This window comes from Papilio xuthus, unplaced genomic scaffold (assembly GCF_000836235.2).
Source record: "Papilio xuthus unplaced genomic scaffold, Pxut_1.1 DF825946.1, whole genome shotgun sequence".
Lineage (NCBI taxonomy): Eukaryota > Metazoa > Arthropoda > Insecta > Lepidoptera > Papilionidae > Papilio > Papilio xuthus.
Genome location: NW_013532703.1, coordinates 9,311,436 through 9,332,064, shown reverse-complemented (window position 1 = coordinate 9,332,064; position 20,629 = coordinate 9,311,436). Strand labels below are relative to the sequence as shown.

The window sequence follows — 20,629 nt, the reverse complement described above, 5'->3', positions numbered from 1 at the left end:
TTTAACCAAGCATATTTAGTAACATTAGTTTATCAAGGGTACTGACTTGCAAGCGTCGAGGATCTGCTTGGAGCTCATGCCGATGTGAAAGGAGAGGGGCTTGAGGGGGTCCGTCTTGAGCGGCTCCAGCTTGACGACGGGCTGGCGGCCGCCCAGCACTGCCTCGTTCGCACCGCCGCCCCCGCCACCGTTCCCAGCTCCGTTCTCTGCTGCACAACCACAACACAACATACTATTATACATATTCTATGTCAACATTATTTGGCTAGCCAAATATAAACAAACATTGAAGATCGCGGTAAAAATGTAAAATATATCGTAACATCCTAAATATGGAAAAAATATAAAAACTCAATTTATTATTTGGCTATTGTAACTTAACGTAAATTTTTATATTTCCACAAATATGTCTCTAACTTTTTTATTTTAGTTTACACTTATTTTACTTTAAAACTATCTGAAATATAATAAAACTTACAAAAAACCGTTTTCATGATAACCGTAGATACTTCAAGTTATGACAGTGAGTGACGTTGATGACAAATTGTTTTTTACAAACTATTCGACTGCTTATTCACCAACTGGCATTTAATATAGAGAAAGTATGGTTAAATAAATGTAGCAAAAAAACGTTACGACATTTCATTTCTAAGACTTTTTAAAGAATCAATACTAGCTGATGCCTGCGACTCCGTTCGCGTGGAATTAAAACATACCTAACAAGTAGCCATCTGTGCCAAATTTCATCAAAATCCGTTGAGCCGTTCCGGATTCCATCCAAACATTCGCATTATAATATTACTAGATAAGATTAATTTAGTCTCGATGTTAAAACTGATGCGATGTCTACTTCCCATACTTTCAGTGTCCACTGCGAAAATACTTGTCTTCAAAAATATTCACATGATTTGATGAGAAGCATATTGATATGCAAGGGGAAGCCCTCTGTAGATAACCAACACGACTAACAAATAACTGAGGTTTTAAATTCGAAAACATTTTTTAAATTTGTACTACATCGACTATACGCTATACGCGTCCTGCCAGGAGTATTTTCCCTTAATATTTACCTCTTGACATAACCCGTTTTAACCGTTTGGAAATACTGCATTTTCGACTAGTAATAGACAAGGAAGGAAAACTTGTTTTGAATATTTCCATAAATTACATTTAAAGAAGTAAATTATGATATATGATTCATTATTGGATTGTTTAATTAAACTAAGATATTTATTAATCACGTCTTTAATAAGAATTTGATTCATTTCGTTCTTAGTATTACTTTCAAGTTTGTTCTTAACATAAGTGGAGCAGTATGAGTCAAATACCCTACCTTTTTTTATAGGAGAAGGGGGCAAACGAGCTACGAATCGCCTGATATTATTTGATCCGACGCCTATGGACATCCGCAACGCTAGAGGAACCGCAGATGCGTTGCCGGCCTTTAAGGAAGGTGTACGCTCTTTTCTTTTCTTTTTACCTTCAATAAGATTTAAAGCATATTTCTAGCAATGGATTTATATTTAACTAAATGTCGTCCACGAGTTAAAATTTTGTAAGTATTCCACGTGCCCTTTCCAGACATTTTTTTACATTTTGGTCGAGAATAGTGGATCAATTCTGGAGATACCTTCTAACATCCATCCATTCATCCAAACTTTTGCGTTTGTGAGAAGGAGTATAGCAGTTTCCCGCGTCTTCGTCCGCGCGGCATTAACAAAATTTTGTAATAAATATAGCCAATGTCAGGCACGGATTATGAAGCTTCCCTAGAGCGAAAGAAGTTTTCAAATGGGTTCAGTAGTTTCGTAACCTATTCAATGCAAACAAATTCGTCATAATATTGGCAAAAAATATGCATGCAAACCTACAAACGTTGATATTTATTTATAAAGGAGTAGTAATATTTAAATAAACCATGATATTTTTATATAAACTTTGTGACAAGCTTAATAATTATTTCTACTAAAGTTGTAACCCGCTTTCAACCACTTTAGTATTTAAAAAACCGATGAAATCAAGCTACTCTTGAATACGGTAGGAAAACGCGGTAATTACGGTTGACGCCAGAAGCACCTCTTAAGAGCGGAGATTTATTTTGCAGTACAAAATCAACGCCGTTTATTAGCAACTGAATCGACTTTGATTTAAAAAAAAACGTTAGTTTTACTGCTGAATACCCGTATAAAACATATTCTTGTCTTTATCTTTTTAAGGAAAACGATGGAGAGAGCAATATATGTGTGTTTTGGCGACAGAAACCTAAAGCAATATTCTATTAATAAAACTATTAATAATAAAATAGGCTAAGTTAATCTTGTATACATAAGCTACCGTTCAATAAAAGTCCCGTCGAAATAGGTACAGCCGTTTCGGAGATTATCCGGAAAAAACGCGGACTTATAGACCATGATAAAGATGTTAAAAATTGGTTTTCTGTTTTAAGCAACGTAAATATATCATGTTCGCGAAATAATATTTTTTTATATTCATCATATCAGCTCACTTTACGTCCCCACCGAGGGGCTCGGAGCCTACTCTACGTTAAGGGTGATTAAGCCATAGTCAACCACGCTGGCCAAGTGCGGGTTGGTTGACTTCACATCTTCATTCTTTTAATTTCTTCTCAGATATGTGCTGGTTGCATCACGATGTTTTCCTTCACCGTAAGAACGTCGGATAAATGTACATATGTAAATCGGAAATCGAAAAACACATTGGTACATGGCGGGATTCGAACCCAGGACCTGCAGATTGCAAGTCAAGTGACCCTTGACCCCTGAGCCACCGATGACTTTTTTTTATATTACATAAAGACAATTTGATTATATTAAAATTAAATTATTGTGAGTTAAACGACACGTAAGAAAATAATTATAACAATATAAATATTTAAACAAAAGCTTTAATTACAATTACAATTCAACACTTAGTCGCTCTCAGAATCTCACGTTTATTTGTCGGTCGTTGATCTGTTTTGTGAGAGAAAAAAGTATGTAGCGATGTTCGAACTTCGCATGAGTATCAAAAATAAACTTTATATGATTCATTCAAGAAAAAAATTGTTCAAAAGGAAAAATTAACCATCAAAAATGCATTGAAGAAAAAAAAATATTTTGACCTTAACAAAGTTCGATATAGGGCTACCACTTCTAACTAATATTATAAATGTGAATGTTTAGATGGATGGATGGACGTTTGTTTGAATTTATCTCCAAAGTGACTGCATGGAACTCGCTGAAATTTAACATAGAGGTAAAACATAGTTCGAAAGAACATATAAGCTACTTATTATCTTTTTTAACTCCGCGCGGACGGAGTCGCGGGGGATAGCTAGTTATTAAATAAATGTCAACTGTTTAATTCCCGCATATTTCCGGTCCATAATCATTCAACTTATAAAGAGAACCGAGTGCTCAAGGGGAAACGTGCACCTGCTCACTTTAAATTTCTACCGCGACCATTTCCCTTTTACATCGTCTAGTCGTTATCAGAAAGAAAAAGTGTAATGTAAACGCAAAAACTCGGTATACCTTCGATTGTTCACGAAATGTAACTTTATTTAACCTTTCTGTAAGTTTTAAATGTCATATTTTGTACAACATAACGGAATTCAACGAAATTTACAACTTTTTAACGTTTAATACTAATTTATCACACTTTTGGTGTTATAAAGTTATCCATATTTTTCTCGCTGCGCTGTTCCCAATTACTTCGAGACACATCATCTCATATATCTTACTAATATTATAAATTCTATGGATGGATTTGGATGGATGTTTGTTAAAAGGTATCTCCAGAACGGCTGTATGAATTTCACTAAAAATTATCACACATGTAGAACATACTCTGAAAGAACACATAGACCACTAAGATTTTTGAAATCCGCGCGTATGGAGTTGCGGGCTAAATCTAGTCGATCTATAATCCGTCACATTTCACGAAAGCCATCTCTTATAACCTTCGTAGCTGTAAAATAAAAAAAATGTACTATAAACTTACTTGTGGCTGGTTCTTTCTTGATATCAGTTTGTGAGTCTGAGAACTTTTTGAGCAGATCTTCAGCGAGAGACTCGGCGCTCTCGCCGCCGCTGCCGGCGCTACTTTCAGTCTTCGTAACCTGTTAACATAATGAACATTAGTATTTGTAAATGACAATATATCGTACAAATTATGTTACATCAAGCCTGCCGCCATTTTGGAAGGGATGGGAGGGAAATGTATATACAAACCGCACGCGCTCTCGCCGCCTGCGCCAGTCGGTACTGCGATAGTAATTGTTGCATCAGCGCCTAAAAATACATGTTGAATACAATATCATATTGAATACCAACAAATTAAAAAAAAACATTTTTTTTAAATATTAGCAGATTTTTGTTAATTTACTAATATTTCTTATATAATTCCAATTAAGCTCTATTACTTATGGACATAGTTAACGACAATAATCGAATGGCGGGATTCGAACTCCCGACCAATCGGAAATCCGTACCTTTAACCATTAGGCTATTGACGCTTCAATATATTTCAATTCCACCAATAAAATAACCAAAAATGGATATAAACAAGTACATTAACAAAATGTGTTACGTAACTTGAAATATTATAACAATGTAAGTCTACGTTCGCGATAACGAAAGTATTTCTCTGATAAGAACATTAATCATTTTTTTACTACGAGTTGTACTACTAAAGATAAGAAAAACAACTACAGCATTGATAAATGTCCTACGAAACTTCAAGTATAGTTTTCATGTGTATTTTTAATTAAAACCCGTTGACACATAAAATTGTATTGTGCGAAATGTCATGAGAAATTAGCCGTCAATTAACGTAATCGCGTGTACATGTACGTGAAACATGTCGGTATACTTGTTGCTGTGGTGAGAGGTTGTGAGAGTTCCTCTGCAGGTACTGTAGCGTCTGCAGCTGCTGATGGCTGAGAGGAGGTGCTTCCTCCGCCCTCTTGCCGGGGTAAGGCGGAGGTGCTGACTTGGGCGCTCGGGACGACATCTCCGCTGATATGGGCAGGTTCCACGCTTCCTCTATAGACGGTAACTGACGTCGTCTGCAACAAAACAACATTATAAAAGCAACAAAACGTACATTTCCGAAAAAAAAACCGGTGCGTCAGTTGTTTCCATGAAAAGTGAAAGTTACAATAACATTATGTGTTTACCAGTCAATTAAAAAGGTTGACCAACGAACGATCACTGGAAATATGTACTATGTATTACTGGAAATCCGATAACATATATAACGGTTCAAATATGACGCGTACTTCATAAAATATAACGCTATTATGATAAAAGGTCACGTACGTTTCAAAAACATCTATTACTCACTGCATAGTTTCATAACGTATACCAATGATTAAGCATTACAGATATACAATTAGGTATTTCCAGTGTTTGATTAGGATAGAAATATATAGAGCGATATATTTGTTGACAAAGAGTATACAGACATGAAACCTTCATGTAAGCTTAGGGCAAAATACTTTAATGCAATTACTTGTCGTATGAGCGACCTAGTTTCCTAGTGGAGCGTGTGAATGTGGCACAGCGGAAGCTATGCTTGTAAACTGATGATTCAACGAATATACTTGTGGCATTGAAAGGACGACTAATATTGTATGGGACCGATTCCGACTAACGTAGTCACGTGAAAACATTCCCCTGGCAACGCCTTAGCTTTACCTAATTAACGTAACGAAACTAAAATAAATATGTTACTAACCACTGTTATTACTCACGACATTCACTTCAGGGATTAAGCGTTCATTTACTAATTGGAATGGTTGAGATTCCTTTATATAAAAGATAATAATTTGACTTTTATAACTATATGTTTACTTTAGGAATGAATTTTTCAAGTTTTTTTTTAAATATTAGCAGATTTTTTTTTGTATGATACTAATATTTCTTTTACCTTTCCAAATAAGCTCTAAGCTTGTACTAGGATATGGTTTACGACAATAGTCGAATGGCGGGATTCGAACCCCAGACCTCGTGATCGGAAATCCGTTTAGGAACCATTAGGCTATTGACACTTAAATTTTACAATAAATATTTATATCATTAATTAATTTAAATAGAAAAATAGATTCACGTGAACTCAATACAAACCTACTAAAAATACATTTTCTGAATGATTGAATTTTAATAAAAATTTTTACAAACAAAGAGGTCAGATACTTCGAAGCGAATCATTTGGCTGTAAACTAGCCTACATGCTTGGTCATCATTGAAATAATTGAAGTTTTTATAGTCACCAATATAAATTTGCATACAAATTCATCCATACTAAGGATACGTATCACAAACAATGAAAAGAACAAAGAACATGGCCGATAACACTGCGTCACAATAACAAACATTGTAAGATACTGGGTTTGCAAATGCTAATTAACGTCACGAAACAAAGAAATCTCCATCACTAAAACACTTTTACAACGCAAATGTAATCAAAACAAATGCATATTATATTTAAACCAGCTGATGCCCGCGACTCCGTCCGCGCGGAATTAAAAAAAAAACTTAATCAGTAGCCTATGTGTTTTAGACTATTTTCTATGTGCAAAAATTTAGTGAGACTCATGCAGATGTTCTGGAGATGCCTTCTAACAAACATCCAAACATCTAAATATTAGCATTTATAATATAAGTAAGATAAGATTGTTTATGAGCGTCGCTGGATCAGTGGTCAAGCACTTGACTTGCAATCTGCAGGTCCTGGGTTCGAATCCCGCCATGTACCAATGTGTTTTTCGATTTCCGATTTACATATGTACATTTATCCGACGTTCCTACGGTGAAGGAAAACATCGTGATACAACCTGCACATATCTGAGAAGAAATTCAAAGACATGTGTGAAATCAACCAACCCGCACTTGGCCAGCGTGGTTGACTATGGCGTGACTCTCGGTGGGGGCGTATAGTGAGCTGATGATGATGAAGATTGTTTATTCGTAATAATTGTATGACCCGATAATATTTTTCTATATTAACAACTATTTCTATATTATTAATCTATATTTACATCTGTGAGAATAGAAAAAATATCGTTAATTAAATAATAGCCAAAACAACTCGTTATAATCATCACGAGATATAATGTAGAAATATCGTCTTAATTAATTGTAATCAGTGGACCTTGATCGGTTATCCCGAAGGAGGTCTAATAATACCCACTCAGTAAATTAATGATTTTAGGTCACGGATGCTTCAACGAGTATTTCGGACTTTGTCGGGGCAAGTATAATGGACTCATTCGGTACCGTGACGCACTTGTGGAAAAATATTACATCGGTAAACTTTATTTTAATCCGGTAAAGTTCTTTTGCACACGACGGAAATTTCCTCATAAAACCTTATAAATTCTCTTTGGATCTTTAATTACGTGAGTTGTATAAAAATAAAATTCATCATAACTGTGGAATATTTTACAAAATGTATCCTAATATAAAATACAATAAGACGTAAATTAATTCTGTTGTGCTGCATACAATTTAATTAAATAGCATTTGTATGTGGTATAACGTTGTTTGTTTTTTGTTAAAGCTGGTTGTGGATTTATTTATAGTAAATCATTAGATATTTAGGCGAGAAAAATATTATTATTATTAGGTGAGAGAAAATTTGTTATAGATAAAATACAAAGGCGCACTGACTTGCCGGTGACGGAGGGCATGGGCGCGTGCGCGAGATGTGCACGCAGGAAGGCGAGGCGCTGTCGCAGCGGCGCGTGCGCAGACACCGCGGCCGGCCCGCCGTTACTGTAGCAGGCGAACGCGTCCCGCGCCATCTGGCAACTCTCGTACAGACTTCCGAGGTTTGTCCACGCCGCCGAGTGTCCCTTGTCTAACTGCACCGCGCAGATGTACGCCTGCAGCGCGTCCATCGGCTGGTTCTGCTGCTGATACAAAACTCTGCACAACAAACAAATTGTCATTAGCAAGGTTGATTTATAGATTAGGTGGCAATTAAGCAAATCCTAGTTAGTGTAACTTACCCTATAGAGCACCAAGTATCGGCATTCCCCTCAGACTTCTCGACCGAGTTTCTGTACGCGATGAAGGCATCGTGCACCTTGCCCTGCGCGGCAAAGCACCGGCCTAGCAGGTAGAGTCCGGCGCCGGAGTCGGGCTCGGCGGCCACAGCGCGCTGCAAGCACCACACGGCGGCCCGCGCACGCGCCGGCGCCTCGCCCAGTGACACGCACCGATGGTACAGCCAACCTGATCGAAAACACATCCTTGATTGAAAGGCTTTAGCACTAAACACTGGAGTTATCAATTTATCTAGAGATTTTGGTCTCAGAAATCAACGATATAGAGATTCGAACTCCAAATCACATAGGGTAAACTATGCTAATAAGATAAAACAAAAGCCATTAAACTTGATAATTTTAAATAAGGAAATATTCCTATTTGCGAAGAAAACTAGGCAGAATCTTAGTGTAGCATTGCTTTCATTTCCGTCCGCTTGATAAAAGATAAAAGGTTGTTAATATGATAATTACAAATATGGAAATTATTCCTATTTACGGGGAAAACTAGTCGGACTTTGTATGCTTTCATTTCCGTCCGTTTGCTTACATTTGCGAAATTTTCTTAAAAAATGAAAGAAAACAAGTTTCTTAGTCACTCGTTTCTCATCCGCGACAAAGTTGTCCGCAAACCAGATCCGGTGGGCGCTATGAACACTCTCATTATGTCATGCCCGGTTCGGTTCGCATCTGCTAGAGTCCGCACAAAATTACTGGTCCGCTTTGACAGCTGACAAGGCAACGTAATTAAGTCTGTTTTAAATCAATACGAGTAATATTGATTGAATAAACCGGATCCCCTGATTATATTGAGTAAACCACTTAAATAGAATTTGCTTATTTAGTCTTTCAGATTGAATATAATCATTTTTGACTTACTGCGGACTTTATGAATGAATGCTAGTCATTTAAGTAGGTAAAGCGGACGTCAAAATGGAGTAATGTATACTTCCGCACGACCAGGCGTATTATGTAACTAGTAGATGTCCTTGTATAATCAGACCACAATAAGATTTACGTGTAACTAGAGTTAGAAGCATTCAAGTATTTAAATAACATCTATTGTTAGAAAGTAAAGAGATACAGTGAAATGGACGTCAAAAATGTATGGCTTTTTATAAGCGTAAACAAGCCTATGTTACACATAAATGTTCGAATGCGTTAGTAGCCCGGGGTGAAAGTATTGTAAAGGACGAGCCGACCGTCTTACACAAGGGCGAAACATTAACGTTAGGTCGAGCACCTCTTTATACTCTGTAGGCTAGACGAGTTTTATGTTATCGCTAGCGTTCAATATGAATTTTAATATTTTAATTCCAAAGGTTTGGAACAAGTTGCCTACGTCAGTTAAACCATCAATTATAACGTGGATAAAAGGATTAAATAGACAATTATTGTACCGTCATACGTCATTACTACTTAAAATTTGGTGGAACTGCGGTTTAGTGCCAGATTGTAAAAGAAAGTGACTCACCTAACTGTCTGCACACGTCTGCTTTCAGCGAGGATGAGAGTTGTGGTTCCTTGAGAAGGCGCTCGTAGGCGTCTCTGGCAGCCTTGCGCAGTCCCCTAGCTTCAAGGAGGTGGGCGGCGTGGAAACTGAGCTCGAGGCGGGTGAAGGTGGCGTCTTGATGCGGGGCGAGGCGCGCACGGCGGAAGTGTGCGGCGGCTGCGGCCCAGTGCCGGCGCGCCTTGAACATGAGCGCCAGCCGCAGGTGGGCGTCCGCCGCGCGCGAGAACCCCGGCGACACGTACAGTGCCATCTGCAGCGCCCGCGTCGCCCTGCCGCAAACCATCCATAGAACACGCCCTTACCACAATACAACATTGAACTCATCGCCGCATATGCTAAGTGCTGTGCCAATCCAAAGCCAGTAATCCTTCACAGATGAATTGTATTACTTAGTCAGATTACTTATAGTTTATTTTGTTACGACACACACAATTGCTATTAATAAAATATCTTAGATGGAGAAAGAATATCTTAAGAACGTATAAATGTAATAAAGCATTACATGGACTATCACAGTTAACTTCTTTATTTCGCTTGGATTTCTCCAATTGATAAATAGTCACGTGTCTTCATGGAGTGAGAAACTTGGCTTACCATATTTCGTTATGGAGTATACATTGCAACACCGCGGCATCCAATTACCGGACAAGTGGAAATTGAAACGGAATGCTTTAATGTTCTACATTCGCTCAATGCTATGTGTCAAGTACATACAAACTTCGCGTAACTTCATGTCAAAAGATATTCACAACTGCCATTCATTAGGCAATAGTATAGATGTAGCATGAATGAATCATCTCTATAGCAATTTCTACGAAACTCTAGTCAAATAAAAACTAAATACCGTTCACATTACTTCATTAATAGAGTTATAAATCTCATTTTCAAAACAGGTCTGATTGCATTGTTTGTTTTGTCAATTTATTCATTGAAAACAATAGCACAATCTTAGTGGAGTAGATATACTTTTATATTGTCGTTTTCTCTATTTCTTACAAATATTTATTTCAAAAGTTACACGAAACTATTATTGTATATTTTTTGTCACACTCAATTTCTTTTAAAAGTAATCACAAACTCAAAGCCTTATACAATAACATGAACCCAAAGGTGCACGGAACAAAACAAAATAGCATGAAAGCCTTTTTTTGCTCCATACATAAAATGTTCATAAACGCTATTGGACTGCGCATCGCGCTCACAATAAGTTTTTATGATTTCAGTACAATCCAAAAAGTATATACGGAAAGCTCTTTTGTCGGAAAGACAACGTCTGACAGAATTGTTATGGTCTTTGCAGAGTATTACATAGCTGTAAAAAAATATACGACCGATTGTTTATCCCGAACTAGAGGAAGTCATTCAAGTAGTGAACAGGTAACCGGGGCATAGAAAATATGTTCTGGATTCGACCGCCGAAGTTAGATCGAAGACGTCGACAAAAGGAGCGGCGGGGCTATCGAGCGACGCATCACCGGAGCGTGGCGTCACCGATGCGGCCGCGGGGTCGCTGACCGTCCGAGGCCCGGCATGCAATCGATCGGACGGTGCAACGCAACGTCTAGACAGCGACAGCGATCGCGCTCCCAATACCGAACCAAACGACGAACCGACCGACGACGCACCGCCGCCGCCGCCGAGCCGCCTGCCTTTACCCACCCGCTTTTATTTAGATGACCTCCGCTGACATTTGCGAGCCGAAACAAAGGAGCGAGACAGGTGGCGTCCGGTGTACCGCGATGCCGACAACTAAAATTAAATGATACACACACACTCGTTGCTACACTCGGCACACTCATGTGCCAGCGATCCGAAGAGCGCTTTCACCCGCGCGGTCCGCAACGCCATGATACGCCCAATATAATTTCTTACTCGCATTCATCGCCCGAAGAAAGCCGCCCGTCAGTGATTGTCAATCGTCACGCAATATTTAAAAGTCGCAACAAAACCCTGGCAACGTAATCAACTTCCCCTTATATTCGAAGCCATATCAAAGACAAACTTAAAGGACTTTCGTTATTTGATAACTCTCATTGGTATTTTCGTACCGTTCAAAATTATACATTTTATAATTATGTAATATAGGTATCACGAAATATGCCGTAGCTGTTTAATTTATATCATGTTTATATCGGTATACATTGAAATCGTATCAAATAACATTATCATTTTTAACGAGCTGTCGTGTTGTCGCTTCACAGGAACATTGGCTGCGATAAGCGCAGTGACAGCACGAGGCGGAGTTTTGAGGGCGATAACTGTTGGTAAACAAATATTATTTCACTTTAAAAAACTGGGGCGGATAACGTTATTATCAACACAAAGAATACTAATAAAGCAGAAATATATTTACATATATATTTGCTTATCTCGAACCTTTAAAAATGCAACAAAATATATAAACGCTCAGAATCTTCCTTACATAAATAAATAGAACAAAGTAAAATTCGTTTGGAGAATTGCAAGAAATAAGATTAGAATGTAGGTATCTTCGACTTTTAAGCCAGTTGAATACTTTTATAATTCTAAACAATTTAATGTAGGACTCCCTACCTGCCCGAGGACGCAAGCACTGAGCCCCATTATTACCGGAGCCAGGTAACAAAATTTGGGTACAACCCTATTTATACATTCGGAGCCATCTTTCCACCGGTCGCTATACAAATCCGAAGCGGAAAATAAACAATACGCATGCATATTGAGCACACGAACATCTGCTGTCCCGATATTAATACCGCACGGCGGAATGAAATCGAGGTTTTGCTACGCTCGACCGTGACGGCGGAAATACATGTTATGTGTATTGCGGCTCCTAGAAAGCGCTTAATGAATGAGGAAGTGCGGAGCTCGTGGGCAATTCAGTTTAGTAATATAGCGAGACTTAGCGCGGTCTGTGGCGGGACGGAAGAAATAATGAGGAGGGAGGGGAGAGAGGCCAGAGTTTGTGTTGGATTAGAGTGCGGGAGGAGTAAGGCACCGGCGTGAGGCAGCTCAGCGTGACCTAGTTATCGCACTCGCGCCGGCTCAAGGACGGATCGGGCGCTATTTATAGAGTTCATTCGTCGTTCGTCATAGCATCGCATTCACTTTACATAACTGGAGTGAGTGGTTGCTAGGTGCGCCGGCACGTGGCTACGGCGCGACGCTCGATACCGCGCAAAGAGTCGCCCGACTCTTTCCCACGGCTGCCGCGTCGCTCCGCCGGGGTGAGGGGGGCGCCGAGCTTGCAATAATAATAACCCACTTCCCCATTAGCACGAGGGATGCTCGAGATTGACCAGGTCACGCCGGCGACCGAGGTCAATGTTGTTGATGCCGTGTTCCAAGAAAGCTTTACGAATATACAATTTTATATTGAAAACAATCTATGACATCATAGCTTCGCAATCATTATTTGAAACCTAACCATCTCCCGTGTTAAATCATGGTAACATTCTATCACATATATGTTGAAATTAAAAATCACATGTAGTATTATATTATTGTTATGAAAAGTTAGGGATACTTTTAAATAAATCTTAATTTAATTAATACGACAATTACATATAAAAGACAAAGAGAAGAGATAATATCAACTGTCAGTCGTGTTGCACTCGCGACTCATCCGGCTGCGTTATATCACGGCCTTGACGTATACATGTATGCAATATGCTGGCGTGCTGTGCGTGCAGCGTGCCTGCGTGCTGCATTATAAATCTACGACGATTTGTGTTTACAACGCCAGCACATCGACGATACGCATTTATGCCCGACCAAAGCATTTCTAATGCAATACTATTGTTTTAAAAACTTGTTCACATGAAATACAATTAACATGCGTTCAAAATATAACAAATAAGTTTGTTAAACATTGTGTTATGACATTATTATATTAATATTCGAATTATAATGCTTGTAATATAATTTGCATTCAGGAATGTTTTAAAATCGAGGTAATTCTTTAGTAGTCATTATCCACAAAAAAAATCCGGAACTAAAAGAATCGTATAAAATTATTTCTTATTCGTCTTACATTTACTGATCATTTAAATAACTAAATACCATTGTAGAAACAAACACAAAGATTTAAGGTTAGAAGGTACAAAGCGACAGGAATGTTACAAGTCCCAATAAGCTATAGACGAAAAGACTTAGCGTTGCGTGTTGCACAAAATTGATAATGAGCGGGCGAGGGCTCTTTTATCGCTGGCGTCATTGCTAGCTGACCCACTTTCGTCCAATCCATGTTACTACTTATGTATACTATACGTAGCATACAATCCACGCGGCGTTCAACGTTTTAGATATTAGAATGCATATATTGATATCAAAATACCATAATATTGTTGTTTTAGTTTTATAGATGATTAATAATACTTCAAACCTTAATTATGGTGAACTAAACTTACATATTGTCAATAGAAGAAAAATGAATTATAAGAAATTAGTATTCCTCTTTTCAAATATCTTGGGAGCTCAAGGTCATCGACGAGCTGCAAAATGCCCTCCCCCCGCATCCCGCTACGCCCCGCTACACCTAAAATTATGTTCTGCGCAGCGACTTGCGTGAAGTTAAGAGCCGCCATTGGAAAATGTATAGGTAATAGTCAATTACATTATTTTATTTGTGAATTAATATAAAACAATAACGAATACGAAACGGACGGAAAAAATTAAATTGAATTGGAAATAAAGCGAACTGTCTCGCAGGTCATATTATTTTTAGCTCGAAGGTCTATAGATGCGATGTCATTGCATAAATGAAAGATAAATTTGTTTGTCACTTCATAAACTACTCAACAAAAAAAAAGGTGGTCCAGGCGTGAATCCTGAATTAATTCTGATTCCTTACGATAAACAAGCTCAAAAAAATCTTTTAACCTTCAAAACCTTTTTATGAAGAAGAAAACTGAAGTAGCCTGATATAAAATTACTTTAGGTATCAAATAGTACAATCAACATACAACATATATGACATTTGCGTAGTGTTGAATCCAATGACAAAGGAAACGAAGCGGGGTATCGTTAGATAAGCCGGTTATTCCACTGTGGCTCGGCTCGGGGCGAGCGGCCATGGCGTGGCACGTATGGCCCATCCTTACGGTACTCCGGACCTGTACCATGCCTGTACTATGAATACATTATACCTGCTACATAGACGCTTGAGAAAATTACAAGAGAACATTAACTGTATAGAATATCTTAATATCATTTTATGAAAAAATTACTTCTATAAAACATAACACGCACGTTTTATCAAAAGAAAATTAGAATAAATATTTTAATTTAACAACAATCTTTAAAATCATGTTTTATAAGGTTAATTTATTCTGTATGCCTGACATGCAAAAATTTAATTCTAATGGACAGCTTATCGCATTTTGATACATATTTGGAGATCCGATATTTTTATCACATCCTGTTCATTTGTTAAATTTTACCAAGATGACATTAAAGATTACAATATCAATATGTTAACAAAATACACGTTACACATACGTCACGACTCTATCTCTAATAGATAAACATCAAATGTCGATAAAAGATGTTCTGCACGGTAACAAAATGCTTTGAGCGATATAAATAAAATTAGCAGAATCCTCTCTGGCCGTCGACAATTATAGCCGTAGTTGGAGGCCGGCCTATGCGGAAGTGCATAGCTCGTCGCTTGCATTTAGCTATTCAGTGAGCGTCGCGATGTAGTATGAATAAAAAACCGTTGCATCGGCACCGTGCAGTTTCTATTATACAACAGGTTCACCTCGGACTAGCAACTATACAATCGTTCGATAAACTTGTCGGCCTCGTATCCTTACGGTTAGAGTTAGTGACCGCAACTCCAGTGTTTTATATGAATTTATAGTTTTAGCTTCCGAATCTTTACTGCAATCACATGTGTCCGATTTAGAAGCATGGCCGTGACCTAGAATTTACGTTATCCATTTTACTCCTGGCATCTTTGTGCACAAACATGCGTAGGACGAACTCATCATGACCTGCTTTATTTTATATTATCTATTTCCGATTTTATAGTTCAATTTAATATCCGGGAAAAGTCCTAATCACATATAGTCAAGGACTAATTATGCTTGAAAACAGTTAAAGACCGTTGCAAATTAAAAAATTTGCAAGTTACTTTAATATAATGAAAAATCTAACAAGCGGATTTACGATTAGATATTCCAATGTTACACGTGTATAAAAAGAATCTGTCTTTTACATATACAAGTACTTTAAATATAGACTGATTTAATTTAAAAGCGTGTATGAACAAGTCCGTTTTGAACAACGCAAATAGCCCAAGTAAAAATGTACACTTTTTGCATTTTCTGACTCCTTAGTACACCTAAACAAATAAGAGCTTCGAAAGTTAATATTAACTCTAAAACTTAGAACAGATATTTTTAATGTAATGTAAAAAATAATTAGAGCCATAATATAGAAGTCCTACCAAAAACATGATCTAAATTATGCACAGTAAAATGATGGCGTCACTAAAAAAAAGTAATGTGAACATTCTGCGCTATTATTACATTACAAACGATGGAGTGCCCTTGATAACTACCCCAAGTTTAATAGCACACAAGTGTCGTAACAAGTCCAATAGTTATTTACATGCAGCAAAATTAAAACTCTGCCCCATCCCTAGTATACGATTTAGAAGGGTTCAACCCTTTGTGAATTATTTTTGAAGCTTATAGACGTCATGTACTGTTCGCGAGACAATAGCGTGGGCAAACACATACGCGCAGGACAGTACACGCCGATGTAACCTATGTCTGATTTTCAATATTAAAGACTGCTTCATTAAATGCACGCAACTAACCAACTAACATCTCTTTCTAACTTATACCGTTAACGTCATAGAGTAAAAAATTCATAGAGTATAAAATTTAAATAGACCAATTTAAATTCTCTTCTCTCAATTTAAAATCTTTCCAGTAAGGTTCGGAAGGTATAAAACCTTCCGAACCTTACTGGAAAGATTTTGCTCGATGAAAACTGTTGCAATACAGCAGTAAATTCATCCCAAAATAAATTTAATACACAAGTTTTTATTACATTATGAATATCATCTTTATTCTGTTTACCAAGATACATTGTGAAGAAATGGGAATAAACAAAATTCAATGAGATTCCGCCGGATCTTCATGAAAACCAAAGCGTAACCTCGATGGAAATACGAATTACCATTTGGTACCGTTTTACCTCACCGCTGTAGATATTTCAAGGTCTTCGCACACATCCTATTGTTTACAAGTACCCTCTTTTACTTTATCTCCATTAAGTATCACTAAAGACACTGTCAAGGATATGAGACACAATGTTATTAGAATATTGGAACAGATCGGTATCTTCCAGACGGCGGTAGAGAACACAAAGGTCGCACTACGTAGCTACGAGACGTTCCATCCACGTGTCAAGTTCAGTATTTTGGAATTTATAAACTCGTTAAGCAACTATATTAAGGAAAAATAGTTATACCATCAATTAATATGGCTTAGATGGATTCATAATAACGCCATCATCAAAATTTAAAAAAATAATAAAAAAAATTGGTATTTTGAAAGATTGAAAAATAACTTTAAATTATTTTTAAAGGTTACCATTTATGGTCAATATAAATAAAATTATCAAGTTATAAACAACACAGCATGCCTTTGTTGCTTGAGTACATTGTATTACGGTAGATTGTAATATTATAGTCTCGTAATATGGTAGAGCCACGCAACGACAGCTGTTGTATCGATGGTCTATCTAACTAGGGAAGTGCCCAAACATACATTCTAAAATCAACCAATATAAAATTATGAATTAAATAGTGATAGTCTATAATATAACCGTGCAAAAACTACACCAACAGATTTAAATCGCAAAACAATCCCGTAGCAACTTTTGTGATTTAGTCACTAAACCAACGAGCTCGTACTACTATTTTTGTAACGAAATCTTTGTTATTAGAATATTTGGAAGACATCCAATGATTGTACATATATGTGAGAATTCGTGACATTACTAGCATAGCGAGTAGTGCATGGCCCCGGCTGCGGTAGGGCCGAGGGACTAGTGAGGGAAGGGGAAGGGCGCGCGGGTTGCGGGACGGGAGTGGGGAGGGTATCGTTCAATAGTGACGTAACGCGTGTCGCAAGCTCCGAGGCTCGCTACGGGCCCTTCCAATGCTCCCTTTTTACGGTCACCGGCCGCTTTCTAATGCCCATTGTAAACGTGTACGTACGCAGCGAGAGCTAAATCGTAAGCATAGTTCGACACTCGTGAGAACTGCTCATTACGCACCTTTCAACTATGCATACTCACGTAGCCTACGGTATTTTTTTTATATCATAAGGTAGCAAGCATGTGGCCACCTGTATTCGCCGTAATAGCAAAGCGACATGCCTTTATACATCCGCAATTGCAGATGTGTTTGCAACCTTTAATCGACGGTACGTATGTTATTTTTATTTTATAACGTAAATTGCTGAGTCTTGTCCAGATTTACTTCTTCATGTTCGGTATTTTCTAGCAATACTTGTACTAAAGAAACTTTGATAAGAAAAAAACATAATTAATCTAATCTAAGGTAAATATACTTTAATTAAACTGATGTGTGCACGTTCCCATTACACATAAAAACATTAGGCAAATATACGTAGTTGTTTCATTTTGTGAGATTAAAGGACATTGGCTTTTGTAATTGTCAAGGTTAATGTCAAGGAAACTCATAAACATACGACGTTTTCGTGCTTTTATCATTGTTAATGCAAACATACAGGCTCTAACAATCGGTGTATATAAATATTGACGTATTTCGCGAGTTATTATCAATAGTATATAGTGTGAATTGTAGATAAACACGAGCTGTGACGTTACACAAAATACCACGACTACTTTTTTGGACTGCGTATCTCGTGAGTTCAGTGATTAGTTACCAAGTTGCCAACGACATCATGAGTTTTGTACGGTTTACATTCATCTCTGTCAAGTTAATTATCTTTTAATGACGTATTATCCTCACTCACAATCAAGTAGAATTGACGTAAAGCGAAAATTCAGATATTATTATTAGTAAAAAAATATTTATCTATGAACTATGAATGCGGCTCATAGCAACTGATAATATTACAAGCTGTCAGCATCGATCTACAAATCATAGCAATTATTATTAAAGACAATGGTATGTTGACGTCAACAACCGAAAGAATTAAATGCAGTATGACATAACCACAAGGAACCGGTAGGATATGGCAACTGGTTTTAAAAATGCGACTTCAATTATTTATACATTGGTGTCGATCTCGGCGCGCGCTGATAATAGAGCTGTCCGTATTGGGTAGTAGTTGAGCACTAAGAGCGTCCGCGCGGCCTTGGCTGTGACGTAGCGCAGTGCTCGCGCCGGTGACGTAACTTGTGACGTCACGTATGACGTGCAACTTTTTTCGCGGAAATTCCATAGCGGCCGACGCTTGCGCTGCAACGACAGATGATCGCAGTATTGTTGCTGCAATCTTACACCAGCCAGTTCGTGGCTAAATACGATTATTTGCAATATAGAAATTATATTTTTATTCATCATTAGACTCCTCCTCCGTCCAGATTGCTAATGTCGGAAAATTTATAGATGTTATAAATATTTTTCATTCGCAGCCTATATACCCTACATACATAATTTAAATTATTGGATCGTCTTTCTCATTGCTCGGTCATTGACCAGGTTTCCTTGAGGCAAAAATATATTAATTATAAATTAATTCAAGTATAAAATATTTTAATAATTAAAGTTTTAATTACTCGTGATTTTATCTAAGTATTATGGACTAATGTTTTTGTGTCATTAATTATTAAAATCTTGACTGACTTTGCCAAAAATAATTATTGAAATCTTTATATTCTTGGGTATAAACTTACAAGGTTGGAATCTAAAGACAAGAGAGCAGACATCTCAGACAGAGATAAATAATGCCCAAATTCGCCTGAACCCGTAAACTAACTAAACAGGCGACAGCACGTGCAAAAACAAAAGCGTCGGTTCGTGCAAAAACTAGGCCAGGCTGCTTGACACCGCACGCCGGGTATATAGGCTTATGTAGGTGGCCCTTTAGACGTGGGCGGGTCCACTAACGCAACTCAAAGCTGAAGGGCGACCGCTTGCGACACGAGCCTTTCGAAACTAGTTGTGCCCTATGATTCTCGCATAGTCGAAAAGATTATTGATCGGCGAGCATTTACATCGAAGAAGTTTCGGTCGCATCTAATAATATAATGCAGGAAGCGAGACATTCGAATTCAGAGGTCATTGACAGAAGGGAGACGAGTGCAGCGAATGCACCGCCGCCAGTTCCGGTGTACCACGCGCCAGGTATAAATAGCGATCCGTTAGTGTCGACGACCGCGGCGCGCCGTCCACTAGCCCTCGACGCTCTCAACGACACCGAGCTTCTGACCTAGTTGCTTTGATAGAAAGATGAAAAACAAAAATAAAAGCCCGGCTCTGTGAAAATCGAAAAGTCGACAAAGCGCCAGGGGCCAGGGTGTGGGGAGAGCGAGCCGAGAAACTTTGGCCTAAAAGGGAGCGTTGCGGCTTGGAGGCGAATGGCAAGAGGTGAGGGGTGCGGAGTGCGAGGGAGAGGGCGATGAGGTAATAATGCATGCGCCCTTCGTAGAGTTTACCCGCTAGTGTTGGGTATGCGCGCGCGGCCCCTCGCCCCGTGCGTACGTGACGTGGCGCACGCCGGAGGGGTGTGCCCGCTGCCCGCATCCTAGCCTCCGTTTAGATGCACAATCCTCCGTCGGGGTCGGCGCGGCGTCTATAAACCTAAATACAAGGTATCGCAAGCGAATGCTACCCCTCGCTGACCGACGACATATGACCAATTTAGCAAATGAATCCTTTAACGTTAGGTACTACATAATATAATAATAAATACGACGTACAAAACCACCAAGAACAAACACATATGCGTTACATTTCCAAAATCCACAGAAATAAATCAGTTTGGTTCAGTATCCTGTTTAGTAAATGATATCATGCTATTTATGCTCCATAAATATAATACTTTCTATGAAGTATTTTACATTGGGTTTATATA

The 20,629-nt window shown here is 38.2% G+C and overlaps 1 protein-coding gene across 1 annotated transcript in view; it reads right to left on the bottom strand.

The window, feature by feature from the left end:
• Utx (Utx histone demethylase) overlaps positions 1-20,629 on the bottom strand; it is a 32,202-nt gene that overhangs the window by 3,116 nt on the left and 8,457 nt on the right. The window contains exons 5-11 of the mRNA XM_013321095.1: positions 9,525-9,832; positions 8,015-8,240; positions 7,674-7,931; positions 4,873-5,068; positions 4,233-4,292; positions 4,003-4,120; positions 47-209 (exon numbers count right to left, since the gene is read on the bottom strand). Of these exons, the coding sequence (XP_013176549.1) occupies positions 47-209; positions 4,003-4,120; positions 4,233-4,292; positions 4,873-5,068; positions 7,674-7,931; positions 8,015-8,240; positions 9,525-9,832 (1,329 nt within the window). The remainder of the gene's footprint in view (positions 1-46; positions 210-4,002; positions 4,121-4,232; positions 4,293-4,872; positions 5,069-7,673; positions 7,932-8,014; positions 8,241-9,524; positions 9,833-20,629) is intronic.